Source organism: Schistocerca nitens, chromosome 9 (assembly GCF_023898315.1).
Source record: "Schistocerca nitens isolate TAMUIC-IGC-003100 chromosome 9, iqSchNite1.1, whole genome shotgun sequence".
In the NCBI taxonomy this organism is placed as follows: domain Eukaryota; kingdom Metazoa; phylum Arthropoda; class Insecta; order Orthoptera; family Acrididae; genus Schistocerca; species Schistocerca nitens.
The window spans coordinates 270,266,767-270,279,905 of record NC_064622.1 but is presented as its reverse complement, the minus strand read 5'-3'; the positions used below and the strand labels follow the sequence as shown (position 1 = coordinate 270,279,905).

General features: G+C 42.5%; 1 protein-coding gene across 5 annotated transcripts in view; it reads left to right on the top strand.

Moving 5' to 3' along the window:
* The window catches only part of LOC126202891 (protein diaphanous), a 372,908-nt gene that overhangs the window by 330,044 nt on the left and 29,725 nt on the right, over window positions 1-13,139 (top strand). For all 5 annotated transcript variants that reach the window (XM_049936958.1, XM_049936957.1, XM_049936961.1 and 2 more), the window contains exon 13: window positions 4,721-4,807. In XM_049936958.1, coding sequence (XP_049792915.1) covers window positions 4,721-4,807 — 87 coding nt within the window. The remainder of the gene's footprint in view (window positions 1-4,720; window positions 4,808-13,139) is intronic.

Below are 13,139 nucleotides of genomic sequence, written 5' to 3'. Positions count from 1 at the left end.
GGGGCGTGGTGGCATAAATGACTGTAACTTTAAATATATGTCATTTTTCATTTGAAACCCTATAATGTATGTATCAATGTAATCAGGAAAGACTATAGAATTTAATAAAGTCATTAAAAAAATTCAATTTTCCACCATTTGTAAGTACCCTGTATCCTTAATCTATCTTCTAAGATAAGCTGTAGGGTCAGTATTGCCTCGCGTGTTCCAACACTTCTACAGAATCCAAATTGATCTTCCCCAAGTTTGGCTTCTACCAGTTTTTACATTCGTCTGTAAAGAATTTGTGTTAGTATTTTGCTGCTATGACTTATTAAGCTAATAGTTCAGTAATTTTCACACCTGTCGACACTTGCCTTCTTTGGGATTGGAACTATTATATTCTTCTTTAAGTCTGGTGGTATTTCACCTGTCTCATACATCTTGCTCACCAGATGGTAGAGTTTTGTCAAGGCTATCAGTAGCTCTAATGGAATGTTGTTTATTTTTGGGGCCTTTTATTGACTTAGGTCTTTCAGTACTCTGTCAAATTCTTCACGCAGTATCAAATCTCCCATCTCATCTTCAGCCATGTCCTCTTACATTTCTGTAATATTGCCCTAAAGTACATTGCTCTTGTGTAGACCCTCTATATACTCCTTCCATCTTTCTGCTTTCCCGTCCTTCCTTAGGACAGGTTTTCCAGCTGAGCTCTTGATATTCATACAGGTGGTTCTCTCTTCTCCAAAGGTCTCTTTGAGTTTTCTGTAGGCAGTATCTATCTTACTCCCTAGTGATATATGCCTCTACCTCCTTACATTTGTCCTCTAGCCATCCTTGCTTAACCATTTTGCACTTCCTGTCAATCTCATTTTTGAGACATTTGTATTCCTTTTCGCCTGCTTCATTTACTGTATTTTTACATTTTCTCCTTTCATCAATTAAATTTAATATCTCTTCTGTTACCCAAGGATTTCTACTAGCCCTCGTCTTTTTACCTACTTGATCCTCTGCTACCTTCACTATTTCATCCCTCAATGCAACCCATTCTTCTTCTGCTGTATTTATATCCCCCATTCTTGTCAGTTGTTCCCTATTGCTCCCTCTAAAACTCTATACAACCTCTGGTTCTTTCAGTTTCTCTAGGTCCCGTCTCTTAAATTCCCACCTTCTTTCCAGTTTCTTTAGTTTTAATCTACAGTTCATAACCAATAAACTGTGGTCAGAGTCCACATCTGCCTCTGGAAATGTCTTACAATTTAAAACCTGGTTCCTAAATCTCTGTCTTACCATAATATAATTTATCTGAAATCTTCCCGTGTCTCCAGGCCTCTTCCACATATATAACCTTCTTTCATGATTACTTAAACCATTTGTTGGCTATGATTAAGTTATGCTCTGCGCAAAATTCTACCATGCGGCTTCCTCTTGCATTCCTTACCCCTAGTCCATATTCTCTTACTACTTTTCCTTCTCTTCCTTTCCCTACAATTGAATTCCAGTCCCCCAACAACATGACTATTACATTTTCGTCTCCCTTAACTATGAAATATTTCTTTTATCGCATCATACATTTCTTCAATCTCTCCATCATCTGCAACGATAGTTGGCATATAAACATGTACTGCTATGGTAGACGCGGGCTTCATGTCTATCTTGGCTACAATAATGCGTTCACTATGCTGTTCATATTAGCTTACCCGCACTTCTATTTTTTGATTCATTATTAAACCTGCTCCTGCATTACCCCTATTTGATTTTGTATTTATAACCCTGTATTCACCTGACCAGAAGTCTTGTTCCTCCTGTCACTGACCTTCAGTATCCCACTATATCTAACTTTAACCTAGCCATTTCCCTTTCTAAATTTTCTAACCTACCTGCCCGATTAAGGGATCTGACATTCCATGCTCCAATCCACAGAAAACCGGTTTTGTTTCTCATGATAATGACGTCCTCCTGAGTAGTCCACGCCCGGAGATCCGAATGGAGAACTGTTTTACCTCCGGAACATTTTACCCAAGAGGACAGCATAATCATTTAACCATATAGTAAAGCTGCATGCCCTTGGGAAAAATTACGGCTGTAGTTTCCCCTTGCTTTCAGCCGTTCGCAGTACCAGCACAGCAAGACTGTTTTGGTTAATGTTACAAGGCCAGATCAGTCAACCATCCACACTGTTGCCCCTGCAACTACTGATACTGATAAGGATGCTGCCCCTCTTCAGGAGCTACACATTTGTCTGGCCTCTCAGCAGATACCCCTCCATTGTGGTTGCACCTACGATACCGTTATCTGTATCGCTGAGGCACTCAAGCCTCCCTATGGCAAGGTCCATGATTCATTGGGGGGGGGGGGGGGGGGCTGTTTGATCTTAAATAATGAAGGCTCTTTCCTTTGTTCAGCTGCAATGCTCATTAGTTAGTGCAGTGATGACTGGGAGATCTCCAGTACTGTAATGTTGTTCCAATGGATTCTGTAAAAGGCAGTTGCTGTCCTTGCATTTGCATCCATTCTTGTACTATTGTGGGGTTATATTCCAATAGTTTTAGTGCTCATCTTGTCATTTGTCCTGATGGATCCCTCCGGCTTGACGGCCACCTAAATGAGTGATGTTCAGTCACAATAGTGAATGATCTGCTTTTTTTAATAAGGTTGGAACTTACTAATTGCTCAAACAACTGCAAGACCCTTTTTCAATTACAGAGTAATTCTTCTTGTACTTGGAGGGTACTTGGGAAAGGTGAGCAATCACTCTTTTAGTGCCTTCCTGGACTGTTACTAGAATTGCATCACACGGTTTAGCATCTCACATTACAAACATGCTGATTAGCTGGAAAATCTATTATGACTCCTATGTTCTGGATCAGGACAATCTCCAGTATCATAAGTAAGTGCCCCAAGATTTTTATTTCTTGAACAATGAACAGTTTTTTCCTAAGATTCAGACCTATGTCAGGGGAACACTTCAGCACAGTTGTCAACTCTTAATCTCGACAAATGCCTTTGAGAAAACAACAGTGTCATCCAGGTAACAAAGATAAATCGTCCATTTAAAATGGCGAAGCAAGTAGTCTCCTTTGCATTCAGTGGTGACCGGAGCTTTACACAGACCAAACAGCATAACACTGAACTCTGAGATTCAGATGTTATGAAGGCAGTTCTTTTCCTGGTTAGCATCATAAATGTCAATTTGCCACTAGTCAGACTGTATATTTAAAGTGGATAAATACTTTGCTCGCTTCTGATAATACACAATGTCATCAGTTCTTGGCAATGGACAGTATGCTCTTTCTGTGGTTTTCACTGGTAGTAGTTGACACAAAAATTTCAGGTTCCACATTCTTCTCCAGAAGGACTGCCGAAGAAAGCAAAGGTCTTTCTAATTGGTGAATATAATCTTTCAACATCTTCTGCACTACCTTCTGAAATACTTGAAGAATAATAATAATAATAACAGAAACCAACAGCTGTATTGTAATCCATCATTGTTTATTCAAAATGTGCTGCCAGTTTTGATTCCAAAATGCATCATCTTCAGACTCCCAAGTGTAATCTGACATAAACGTATGAACCACAATAACAAAACCAGTGAAGTTTTCAAATGGAAACGGTACAACTTTATTAAGCATGTTATGCCAGCATGTGCAGTCAACAAAGTTGAGTACAGTGTTCCCAAAACCAACTGGGTTCCATATATGAAGATTATGGCAGATTTCACTTGGGGCCTGAAGATGACTGTTTTTAGCATCGAAACTGGTAGCACGTTTTGAATAAAAGACGTTGAATTGCAGTACAGCTGTTGGTTTCGGTTACTATTATTCAAGTACTTCATGTCTGGATGCTGTCCCACAGTTCTTGATAGATTACCAGATATCTTCTAAATTATCTGTCAATCAACTGGTGACACCCAATATGAGCATGGATTAATTGGGATTTGACCCCCGTGTTATGGTGTTTCATATTGGGCCATCTGGTCTACCTTGTCTTGTCTTTGTACTAAGTGGCCAACATTTGCTGATGATGATCTCAGAGAAGCTCGGACCTATTTGTCACTGGATAACAGATTAAGTGGGTTGTGCTGAAACAAACTTGTACATATGGCTATGTAATCTGCCGTAGGTGTTGGGTTTTGTTCTTCAGTTGTTGTTTGGCTATATGACTCTACTGCTGATTGTTGCTAAATGTTTTTATTATATTCCACCAGAAATTTTTCACAGCTCTTGATCTCTTCCACATTCTCAAACTACTGTGGTCCTGTGAAAGTAGACATTGGCAAGGTGTCTCATGTCGCACCGTCTGTTGTATTCCCTTTAACCATTTTGTCAGGTCCTTGCCAGTCTTTCCCAAAAACTGTATGCCTGATGTGCATTTGACTCACTCACAGTTTTGTATCCATTGATACCTTGACTGGTTGAACTGTAGGAGGAATTTACTGCTTGTATTTGGGTGGTGGGCACAACTTTGCAAGCTCTTTGTTTCTTGTTTGCGCCTCTACATCTGTTTACTCCCACTATAAGCCAAGGAGTTATCTTTACTCATTTCATTGCTTGTATTCTACACAATATTTTCGAGGGCAGAAGATATAAATACACAAATGGAGAGAGGAAAAATATGACACCACTCAAATACTTATAATAGAAAATTTTTTTGCACTAAATGTGTTAACTTAAATTAAAACTGAATTTAATCTAAAGTAAAATGTGATGTACTAAATTGAAAACTTTTTTTTGTTCAACAGATAGCAGAAGTCAAAAGACTTCTTCCAAGGCTGAAATCATTAAGCTTTAAATTGCATTACAATGAAATGGTGCAGGATATTAAACCGGTAAGTTTTAAGAAGTATATGCAAGATAAATTTTTAAATTGTATACACAAATTCTTAAATTAAATACACTGATGAGCCAAAGCATTGTGACCACTGCCCTCCATGACATTTGATGCTGCCTGGTGGCATTGTGGGCATGTGATGTGATAACATAGTATGTATACTGAGCGGACATGGATGGGGGGATTATCCTAGAGAAGATGTGGGCTGCAAATGGGGAAATCCATTGAGATAAGTTACTTTGACAAAGGGCACATTATTATTACGCAGGGCATTTGAATGAGTATGTCAAAAGTGGCAAAGCTGGTTGATTGTTCTCATGCTACTGTCATGAGCATCTCTGGAAAGAGGTAGGAGGACAGTGAAACTACACTGTGGAATCTCTGCTGAAAGAGCACAATGCTGGTGCATGCACAAGTATTTCAGAGCAAACCATTCATCATACAGTATTGAACATGAAGCTCTACAGCAGACAGCCCCTGTGTGTTCATGTTTACCCAATGACGTCATCAGTTAAGATTGCTGTAGGCACAGGATCATTGGGATATGACCATTGATCAGTGGAAATGTGTTTGCTCTTTGGGTAAATCATATTTTTGCTACACTAGGTTGATCGTTGTCTCCACAAACACTATCATAAAGTGAACAGCGACTTGAAAAGTACAGTGTGCAGTGGACACAGGGTGGTGGGAGAAGTATTATGCTATGGGAGATACACTCCTGGAAATTGAAATAAGAACACCGTGAATTCATTGTCCCAGGAAGGGGAAACTTTATTGACACATTCCTGGGGTCAGATACATCACATGATCACACTGACAGAAGCACAGGCACATAGACACAGGCAACAGAGCATGCACAATGTCGGCACTAGTACAGTGTATATCCACCTTTCGCAGCAATGCAGGCTGCTATTCTCCCATGGAGACGATCGTAGAGATGCTGGATGTAGTCCTGTGGAACGGCTTGCCATGCCATTTCCACCTGGCGCCTCAGTTGGACCAGCATTCGTGCTGGACGTGCAGACCGCGTGAGACGACGCTTCATCCAGTCCCAAACATGCTCAATGGGGGACAGATCCGGAGATCTTGCTGGCCAGGGTAGTTGACTTACACCTTCTAGAGTACGTTGGGTGGCACGGGATACATGCGGACGTGCATTGTCCTGTTGGAACAGCAAGTTCCCTTGCCGGTCTAGGAATGGTAGAACGATGGGTTCGATAACGGTTTGGATGTACCGTGCACTATTCAGTGTCCCCTCGACGATCACCAGTGGTGTACGGCCAGTGTAGGAGATCGCTCCCCACACCATGATGCCGGGTGTTGGCCCTATGTGCCTCGGTCGTATGCAGTCCTGATTGTGGCGCTCACCTGCACGGCGCCAAACACGCATACGACCATCATTGGCACCAAGGCAGAAGCGACTCTCATCGCTGAAGACGACACGTCTCCATTCGTCCCTCCATTCACGCCTGTCGCGACACCACTGTAGGCGGGCTGCACGATGTTGGGGCGTGAGCAGAAGATGGCCTAACGGTGTGCGGGACCGTAGCCCAGCTTCATGGAGACGGTTGCGAATGGTCCTCGCCGATACCCCAGGAGCAACAGTGTCCCTAATTTGCTGGGAAGTGGCGGTGCGGTCCCCTACGGCACTGCGTAGGATCCTACGGTCTTGGCGTGCATCCGTGTGTCGCTGCGGTCCGGTCCCAGGTCGACGGGCACGTGCACCTTCCGCCGACCACTGGTGACAACATCGATGTACTGTGGAGACCTCACGCCCCACGTGTTGAGCAATTCGGCGGTACGTCCACCCGGCCTCCCGCATGCCCACTATACGCCCTCGCTCAAAGTCCGTCAACTGCACATACGGTTCACGTCCACGCTGTCGCGGCATGCTACCAGTGTTAAAGACTGCGATGGAGCTCCGTATGCCACGGCAAACTGGCTGACACTGACGGCGGCGGTGCACAAATGCTGCGCAGCTAGCGCCATTCGACGGCCAACACCGCGGTTCCTGGTGTGTCCGCTGTGCCATGCGTGTGATCATTGCTTGTACAGCCCTCTTGCAGTGTCCGGAGCAAGTATGGTGGGTCTGACACACCGGTGTCAATGTGTTCTTTTTTCCATTTCCAGGAGTGTATTTTCCTTCACTTGCATGGGACCTGTGGTAGTAATCGAAGACACTAGATAGACACGAACCACCTGCATTCTTTCATGGCGATGTCATCTTTCAGCAGTATAATTATCAGGGTCACAACTGTGCTACAGTGGTTTGAGGACCATTATAGTGAACTCGTGTTAATGTCGTGGCAAACAGTTTCACCTTATGTAAACTGTGGAGCCCATCTGGGTCACTATTGGGTGCGATCACTGCTTACACAAATCAGCAGCCCATTATTTACATGAATTACATGACATCTAATGCCACATACCTCCACAAACCTACCAACAAACTGTTGGATCCCTGATATGCAGCATCAGTGATGGATTTCGTTCCAAAGACAAACAAGGTATTAAGCACATTGTTATAATGTTTTGGCTCATCAGTGTGTGTTGATATCACCTCAAAGAGTATATTTAGAGCGGTAAACATGAAGTCCTTAAAATACTTCTGTTTGGCTGTTTTAGTCTGTATTAACTTAGGTTTGTGTTGGATTATCTTCAATTAAAAGTAAATAACCTGCTGTTACTATTTCTGTGTTATGTTTTTTTTTTTTGCATGTATCATATTAGTTCCTATTGTTTGTTACTTTTAACAATTTTGATAATCATCTAATTGTGTGTGTTGGAAACTCCATCCTTTATATTGGAGCTCATTTGCATAATTGAGAATAGTGATAGAGAAAGGAATCTTTAATGAAGAGAAAGGGACCGTGAAAAAATATAACCAGAGCTTCCTGAGAACCAAGCAGAGAACAGAGACCTGGAACAAATATACCAAAATAAGAAACTGGAAATCTGAGAAGAGAAAAACAAAACATGACAGTCATTCAGAAATTTGAGGAGGATAGCAGAGGCAATAAGAAACTTTTATATATTGTTATCAAAGGTAAAAGGAAATTACTGAATATTGTAAAGGAACCCAGGAATAAAAATGGAAATGTAGTTAGAAGAGAAAGTGGCATCAGAGAAGTTCTGAAGGGCCATTTCAAGCAATTGTTAAATGAATCAGTTGAACATAACATAGAACCTGAAATGAGGTGCCTCCCATCACCTGGACACAGAGGTAGCCTTCAAATCTATGCTCAAAGGCAAATCTCCAAATGAAATGAATGCAGGCATGATAAAGGCAGCATGTGTCCAGGACATACAGTGGCTGCACAGAACACTTGATGCAGTGTTTAAGAAAGGCAGTAGATGGAAGCCCACTAATTGTAAAGGAATAACTCTTCTGTCACATCAGTTGAAAACTCTAATAGATTATTGAGCAAAGATTGAGAATGATCATAAAAGCACAGCTGGATGGCAATCAGTATGCATTCACAAATAACAGAGCAACTGTGGGTTTAATTTTCAGTACCAACATGCTGGTGGAAAAATATTGAGAGAAAAGGAAGAATCTGTTAATTGTGTTCTTAGATGTAAAAAAGGCATATGATAGTATTGCAAGGGAGATAATCTGGGAGTGCCTGAGATAAAGGAATGTACCTGAAGCACCAATTAGGAAAATCCAGATGCTGCACAAGGACTTTACTAGCTGTGTACAAGGTGGAGAGGGAATATCTTACGGTTTCAGTCCAAGAGTGTACATCAAGGTAGTGCACCATCCTCACTGCTGTTTTGGCTGATTTAAAAAGAACATAAAGAACAGCTTTTGTGAACTCCTTGCATTCGTTGATGATGCCATGATATGGGATGAAACAGAAGGGGAAGTTCAGAACACTCTCTGGTGTATGGAAATCACAGTTCCAGGAATACAACATCCACATCAGAGAGGCCAAGACAGTAGTGATGGCAGTCGACAGAGATAGGCATCCCGCAAGTGTGAAACTAGGAGACACACCAACTAGTGTGTGTGTATGTGTGTGTTGGGGGGGGGGGGGGGTTCTGTACGTTGGGAAGTATCACTCTGGAGATAATTAGAGTAGACAGCAGATTACCAACAGAGTGCAAAAGGGTGCTGAAATCTACCAACAAATGAGGACACTTCTATAGGACTGCCTGATTCCAGAAAAAGCAAAATCAGTGATATGCATGAGCTACTTCATACAAATATTGACATATGGTATTGAAATGTGCACTGTCACAAAGAGAGAGTCATCAAGACTTCAAGCATCAGAAATGAAATTCATGGGACCCATCATTCAGATGAGCAAGATAAAGTAAAGAAGAAAACCACAGTTGAGACATCCATTTCATGCCGAATCAGCACATCCAGACTATGGTGCTGAGGGTATGTAATAATGCTGGAGCCTACAAGAAGATCCCAAATAAATTTAGAAATGATCGGTACACAAGGTAGTGGAAGAAGCCCATCAACCGTACCTGGGGAACTGGAACAGTACGGTGGTGGTGGTAAGCTTACTGAAGACAACGGGCAAGGGCTTTTTCAGTTTCCTCTGTTAAAGATACTGAATAATACGCTTTTATTTTTTCTATTTATAGACTGTTCCTTATCTCTTGTATCCTATTGTATTGCTTTTTATTGTTTCTCCCTTTTTCACTTTGTCTTCTCTTTATCAAATTTTGTCCATACCATTTCAACTTTGTTGTTTCTACCTTGTCCTGAAGTTTCAAGATTCCCATCCTTTTCTTGGTCTCATCATTTCTGATTCTATCCTTTCTTGTCTTGCTGCCTTAAAATTTTCGTGCCGTGTGCCCATATTCTGTTCTTTGCTCCATTTTGTTGTCCATTTACCAGCTGCATATGCTAGGATTCATAATAAGGTGAATATAGAACTTTCTTACATTTCTTTGTGACACTCTGTTCCACAGAATAATGCCTACACTCCGATAGAAGCTGTTTTCTTGTTGTGTGTGTGGTTTTTTTTTTTCTAATTTCTTTGGCTATCTTGCCATCATTTGTGATTACACTTCATAAATTCTTGAAACTTTTGACCACTTCCAAAATTTTGTCATTAAGTTTTATCTTTTCCCTTCCTTCCTTCTCCTTGTCACAACTGTTTTGTTCTTTTCTGTACTTACTCTCATCCCACATTTTTCTATCTCTTGGTTCTGTACCTCTGTTTGACTTTGCACTTCCATTTCATCCTCACCCCATATCACTATGTCATCTGTTAGCAACTTCATTGCCATTATATGTCCTTCTAATTACTGCTTAATATTTGTATGAATTTTATCCATGACTATGCTGAATATTATGGAGGACAGCAACTCCACTGTCCTAGACCCATGTCAACTTCAAACCATTTTGTTTCTCCTATACTAATTTTTATTCCACGAACATAGTTCTTGTACATAGCTTTCATCATTTGCACTTCCACTTTATTAACTTGTTTCTACCTTAATGTTTTCCAGACTAACTGTCTAGGCACCCTGTCATAGGCTTCTCAATATCAATAAATGTCAACATCATGTCTTCTTTAATTCCCATCCTTTCTCCATCAGATGCCTTCCATTTCTCCTCCTAATTTCCTCTGCAGCCTTTCTTCCAGTACTCTCCCAAAGATCTTGGCTACACCTACAAGAAGGTTTGTCTGTCTGTATTTATTACATCCCTTCTTATCACTTTTGTTATAAAAAGTGATAATTTGACTCTTTCCCCACTCTTCTGGGATTTTTCCTCTTCCATATTATTCTAAATACTCTACAAAGCCACCATAACACTATTGGTCATGCTGCTTCCACCATTCCTGTGGTCACCTTATCCACTCTTGCTGCTTTACCACTCCTCTTCTGTATTGTGGTTTTTTCCATTTTTAACATAGATATCTCCTTTCTTTCTTCTTCATACATTGTGCTTTCTTTTTCCTTTGTATCTTCCAACTCACCATATTTAACATTCGACAATTTTGAGAGACAGTCTTTCAGTCTTTCTAGTGCATTATCTCTTCATGTCAATGTATACCCTGTGTCTGATTTAACAAATTTCATATTTTCTCTATCTTTTACTCCGTTCTTTTTTTAATTAATCAATACAAAACTTTTCGCTTCCTGAACAATCTCCTATGAAGTTTCAGTGAAACTTTCCCAGTTCTTATTTTTCTCTTCTTGTGCTTTTTTTAGATGCATTTTTGGCTGCTTTATATTTTTGCTAATTTTCTGTACTTCTACTGCCTATCCACTCCCAGCAAGCCATTTGCTTCTCATTGGCTGCGGTTTTTTTTTTTAGCCCTGTTGTTCCACCAAGGGGTAGCTCTTTTTTGTCTCCTAATAGTCATTTATAGGTGTTCACTGCACACTTCACAAAACAATTTCTGAATTACATCAGTTTCTCTTCTTCACTTCATCTTTACTTCTTATTGAGGTAAACTCGTTCAGTGTCACAGGCCATAGGATGATCTGACACAAACAGTTTAATAACAGAGCGTACTGCAGGTGAAGAAGACTAACAGAAGAGAAACTGAACTATCTGCCCTGAAAGTTTGGAGGCAGAATGAAATATGTCCTCATGAAAACTAACGTTTAACAAGAAGTTGTTAAATATACGAAAATAAGGTTTTTGGCAACCACAAATATGCAGAGATGTATTTTACTGTATGATTAATATTCTTTAATTCTTCAGTTTCTCCTGGTGTATTTGTTGATAAAACAGTCCATTGTGTAATGCCGGTCCATAGTGTTCAGTGGGCAAAATACACTCCTGGAAATGGAAAAAAGAACACATTGACACCGGTGTGTCAGACCCACCATACTTGCTCCGGACACTGCGAGAGGGCTGTACAAGCAATGATCACACGCACGGCACAGCGGACACACCAAGAACCGTGGTGTTGGCTGTCGAATGGCGCTAGCTGCGCAGCATTTGTGCACCGCCGCCGTCAGTGTCAGCCAGATTGCCGTGGCATACGGAGCTCCATCGCAGTCTTTAACACTGGTAGCATGCCGCGACAGCGTGGACGTGAACCGTATGTGCAGTTGACGGACTTTGAGCGAGGGCGTATAGTGGGCATGCGGGAGGCCGGGTGGACGTACCGCCGAATTGCTCAACACGTGGGGCGTGAGGTCTCCACAGTACATCGATGTTGTCGCCAGTGGTCGGCGGAAGGTGCACGTGCCCGTCGACCTGGGACCGGACCGCAGCGACGCACGGATGCACGCCAAGACCGTAGGATCCTACGCAGTGCCGTAGGGGACCGCACCGCCACTTCCCAGCAAATTAGGGACACTGTTGCTCCTGGGGTATCGGCGAGGACCATTCGCAACCGTCTCCATGAAGCTGGGCTACGGTCCCGCACACCGTTAGGCCGTCTTCCGCTCACGCCCCAACATCGTGCAGCCCGCCTCCAGTGGTGTCGCGACAGGCGTGAATGGAGGGACGAATGGAGACGTGTCGTCTTCAGCGATGAGAGTCGCTTCTGCCTTGGTGCCAATGATGGTCGTATGCGTGTTTGACGCCGTGCAGGTGAGCGCCACAATCAGGACTGCATACGACCGAGGCACATAGGGCCAACACCCGGCATCATGGTGTGGGGAGCGATCTCCTACACTGGCCGTACACCACTGGTGATCGTCGAGGGGACACTGAATAGTGCACGGTACATCCAAACCGTCATCGAACCCATCGTTCTACCATTCCTAGACCGGCAAGGGAACTTGCTGTTCCAACAGGACAATGCACGTCCGCATGTATCCCGTGCCACCCAACGTGCTCTAGAAGGTGTAAGTCAACTACCCTGGCCAGCAAGATCTCCGGATCTGTCCCCCATTGAGCATGTTTGGGACTGGATGAAGCGTCGTCTCACGCGGTCTGCACGTCCAGCACGAATGCTGGTCCAACTGAGGCGCCAGGTGGAAATGGCATGGCAAGCCGTTCCACAGGACTACATCCAGCATCTCTACGATCATCTCCATGGGAGAATAGCAGCCTGCATTGGTGTGAAAGGTGGATATACACTGTACTAGTGCCAACATTGTGCATGCTCTGTTGCCTGTGTCTATGTGCCTGTGGTTCTGTCAGTGTGATCATGTGATGTATCTGACCCCAGGAATGTGTCAATAAAGTTTCCCCTTCCTGGGACAATGAATTCACGGTGTTCTTATTTCAATTTCCAGGAGTGTATTTCAGCAGCCAGACATGTCACCATCAGCAGGAGCATAGACAAACTGAACTCCTGAAGGCGTATCGGATTCAATGCCAGTGAGGCAAGAGAAATATTGGACACACAGTGTGAACCATTGAAGATAAAGGCTGAGAACACCAGCGGCATACT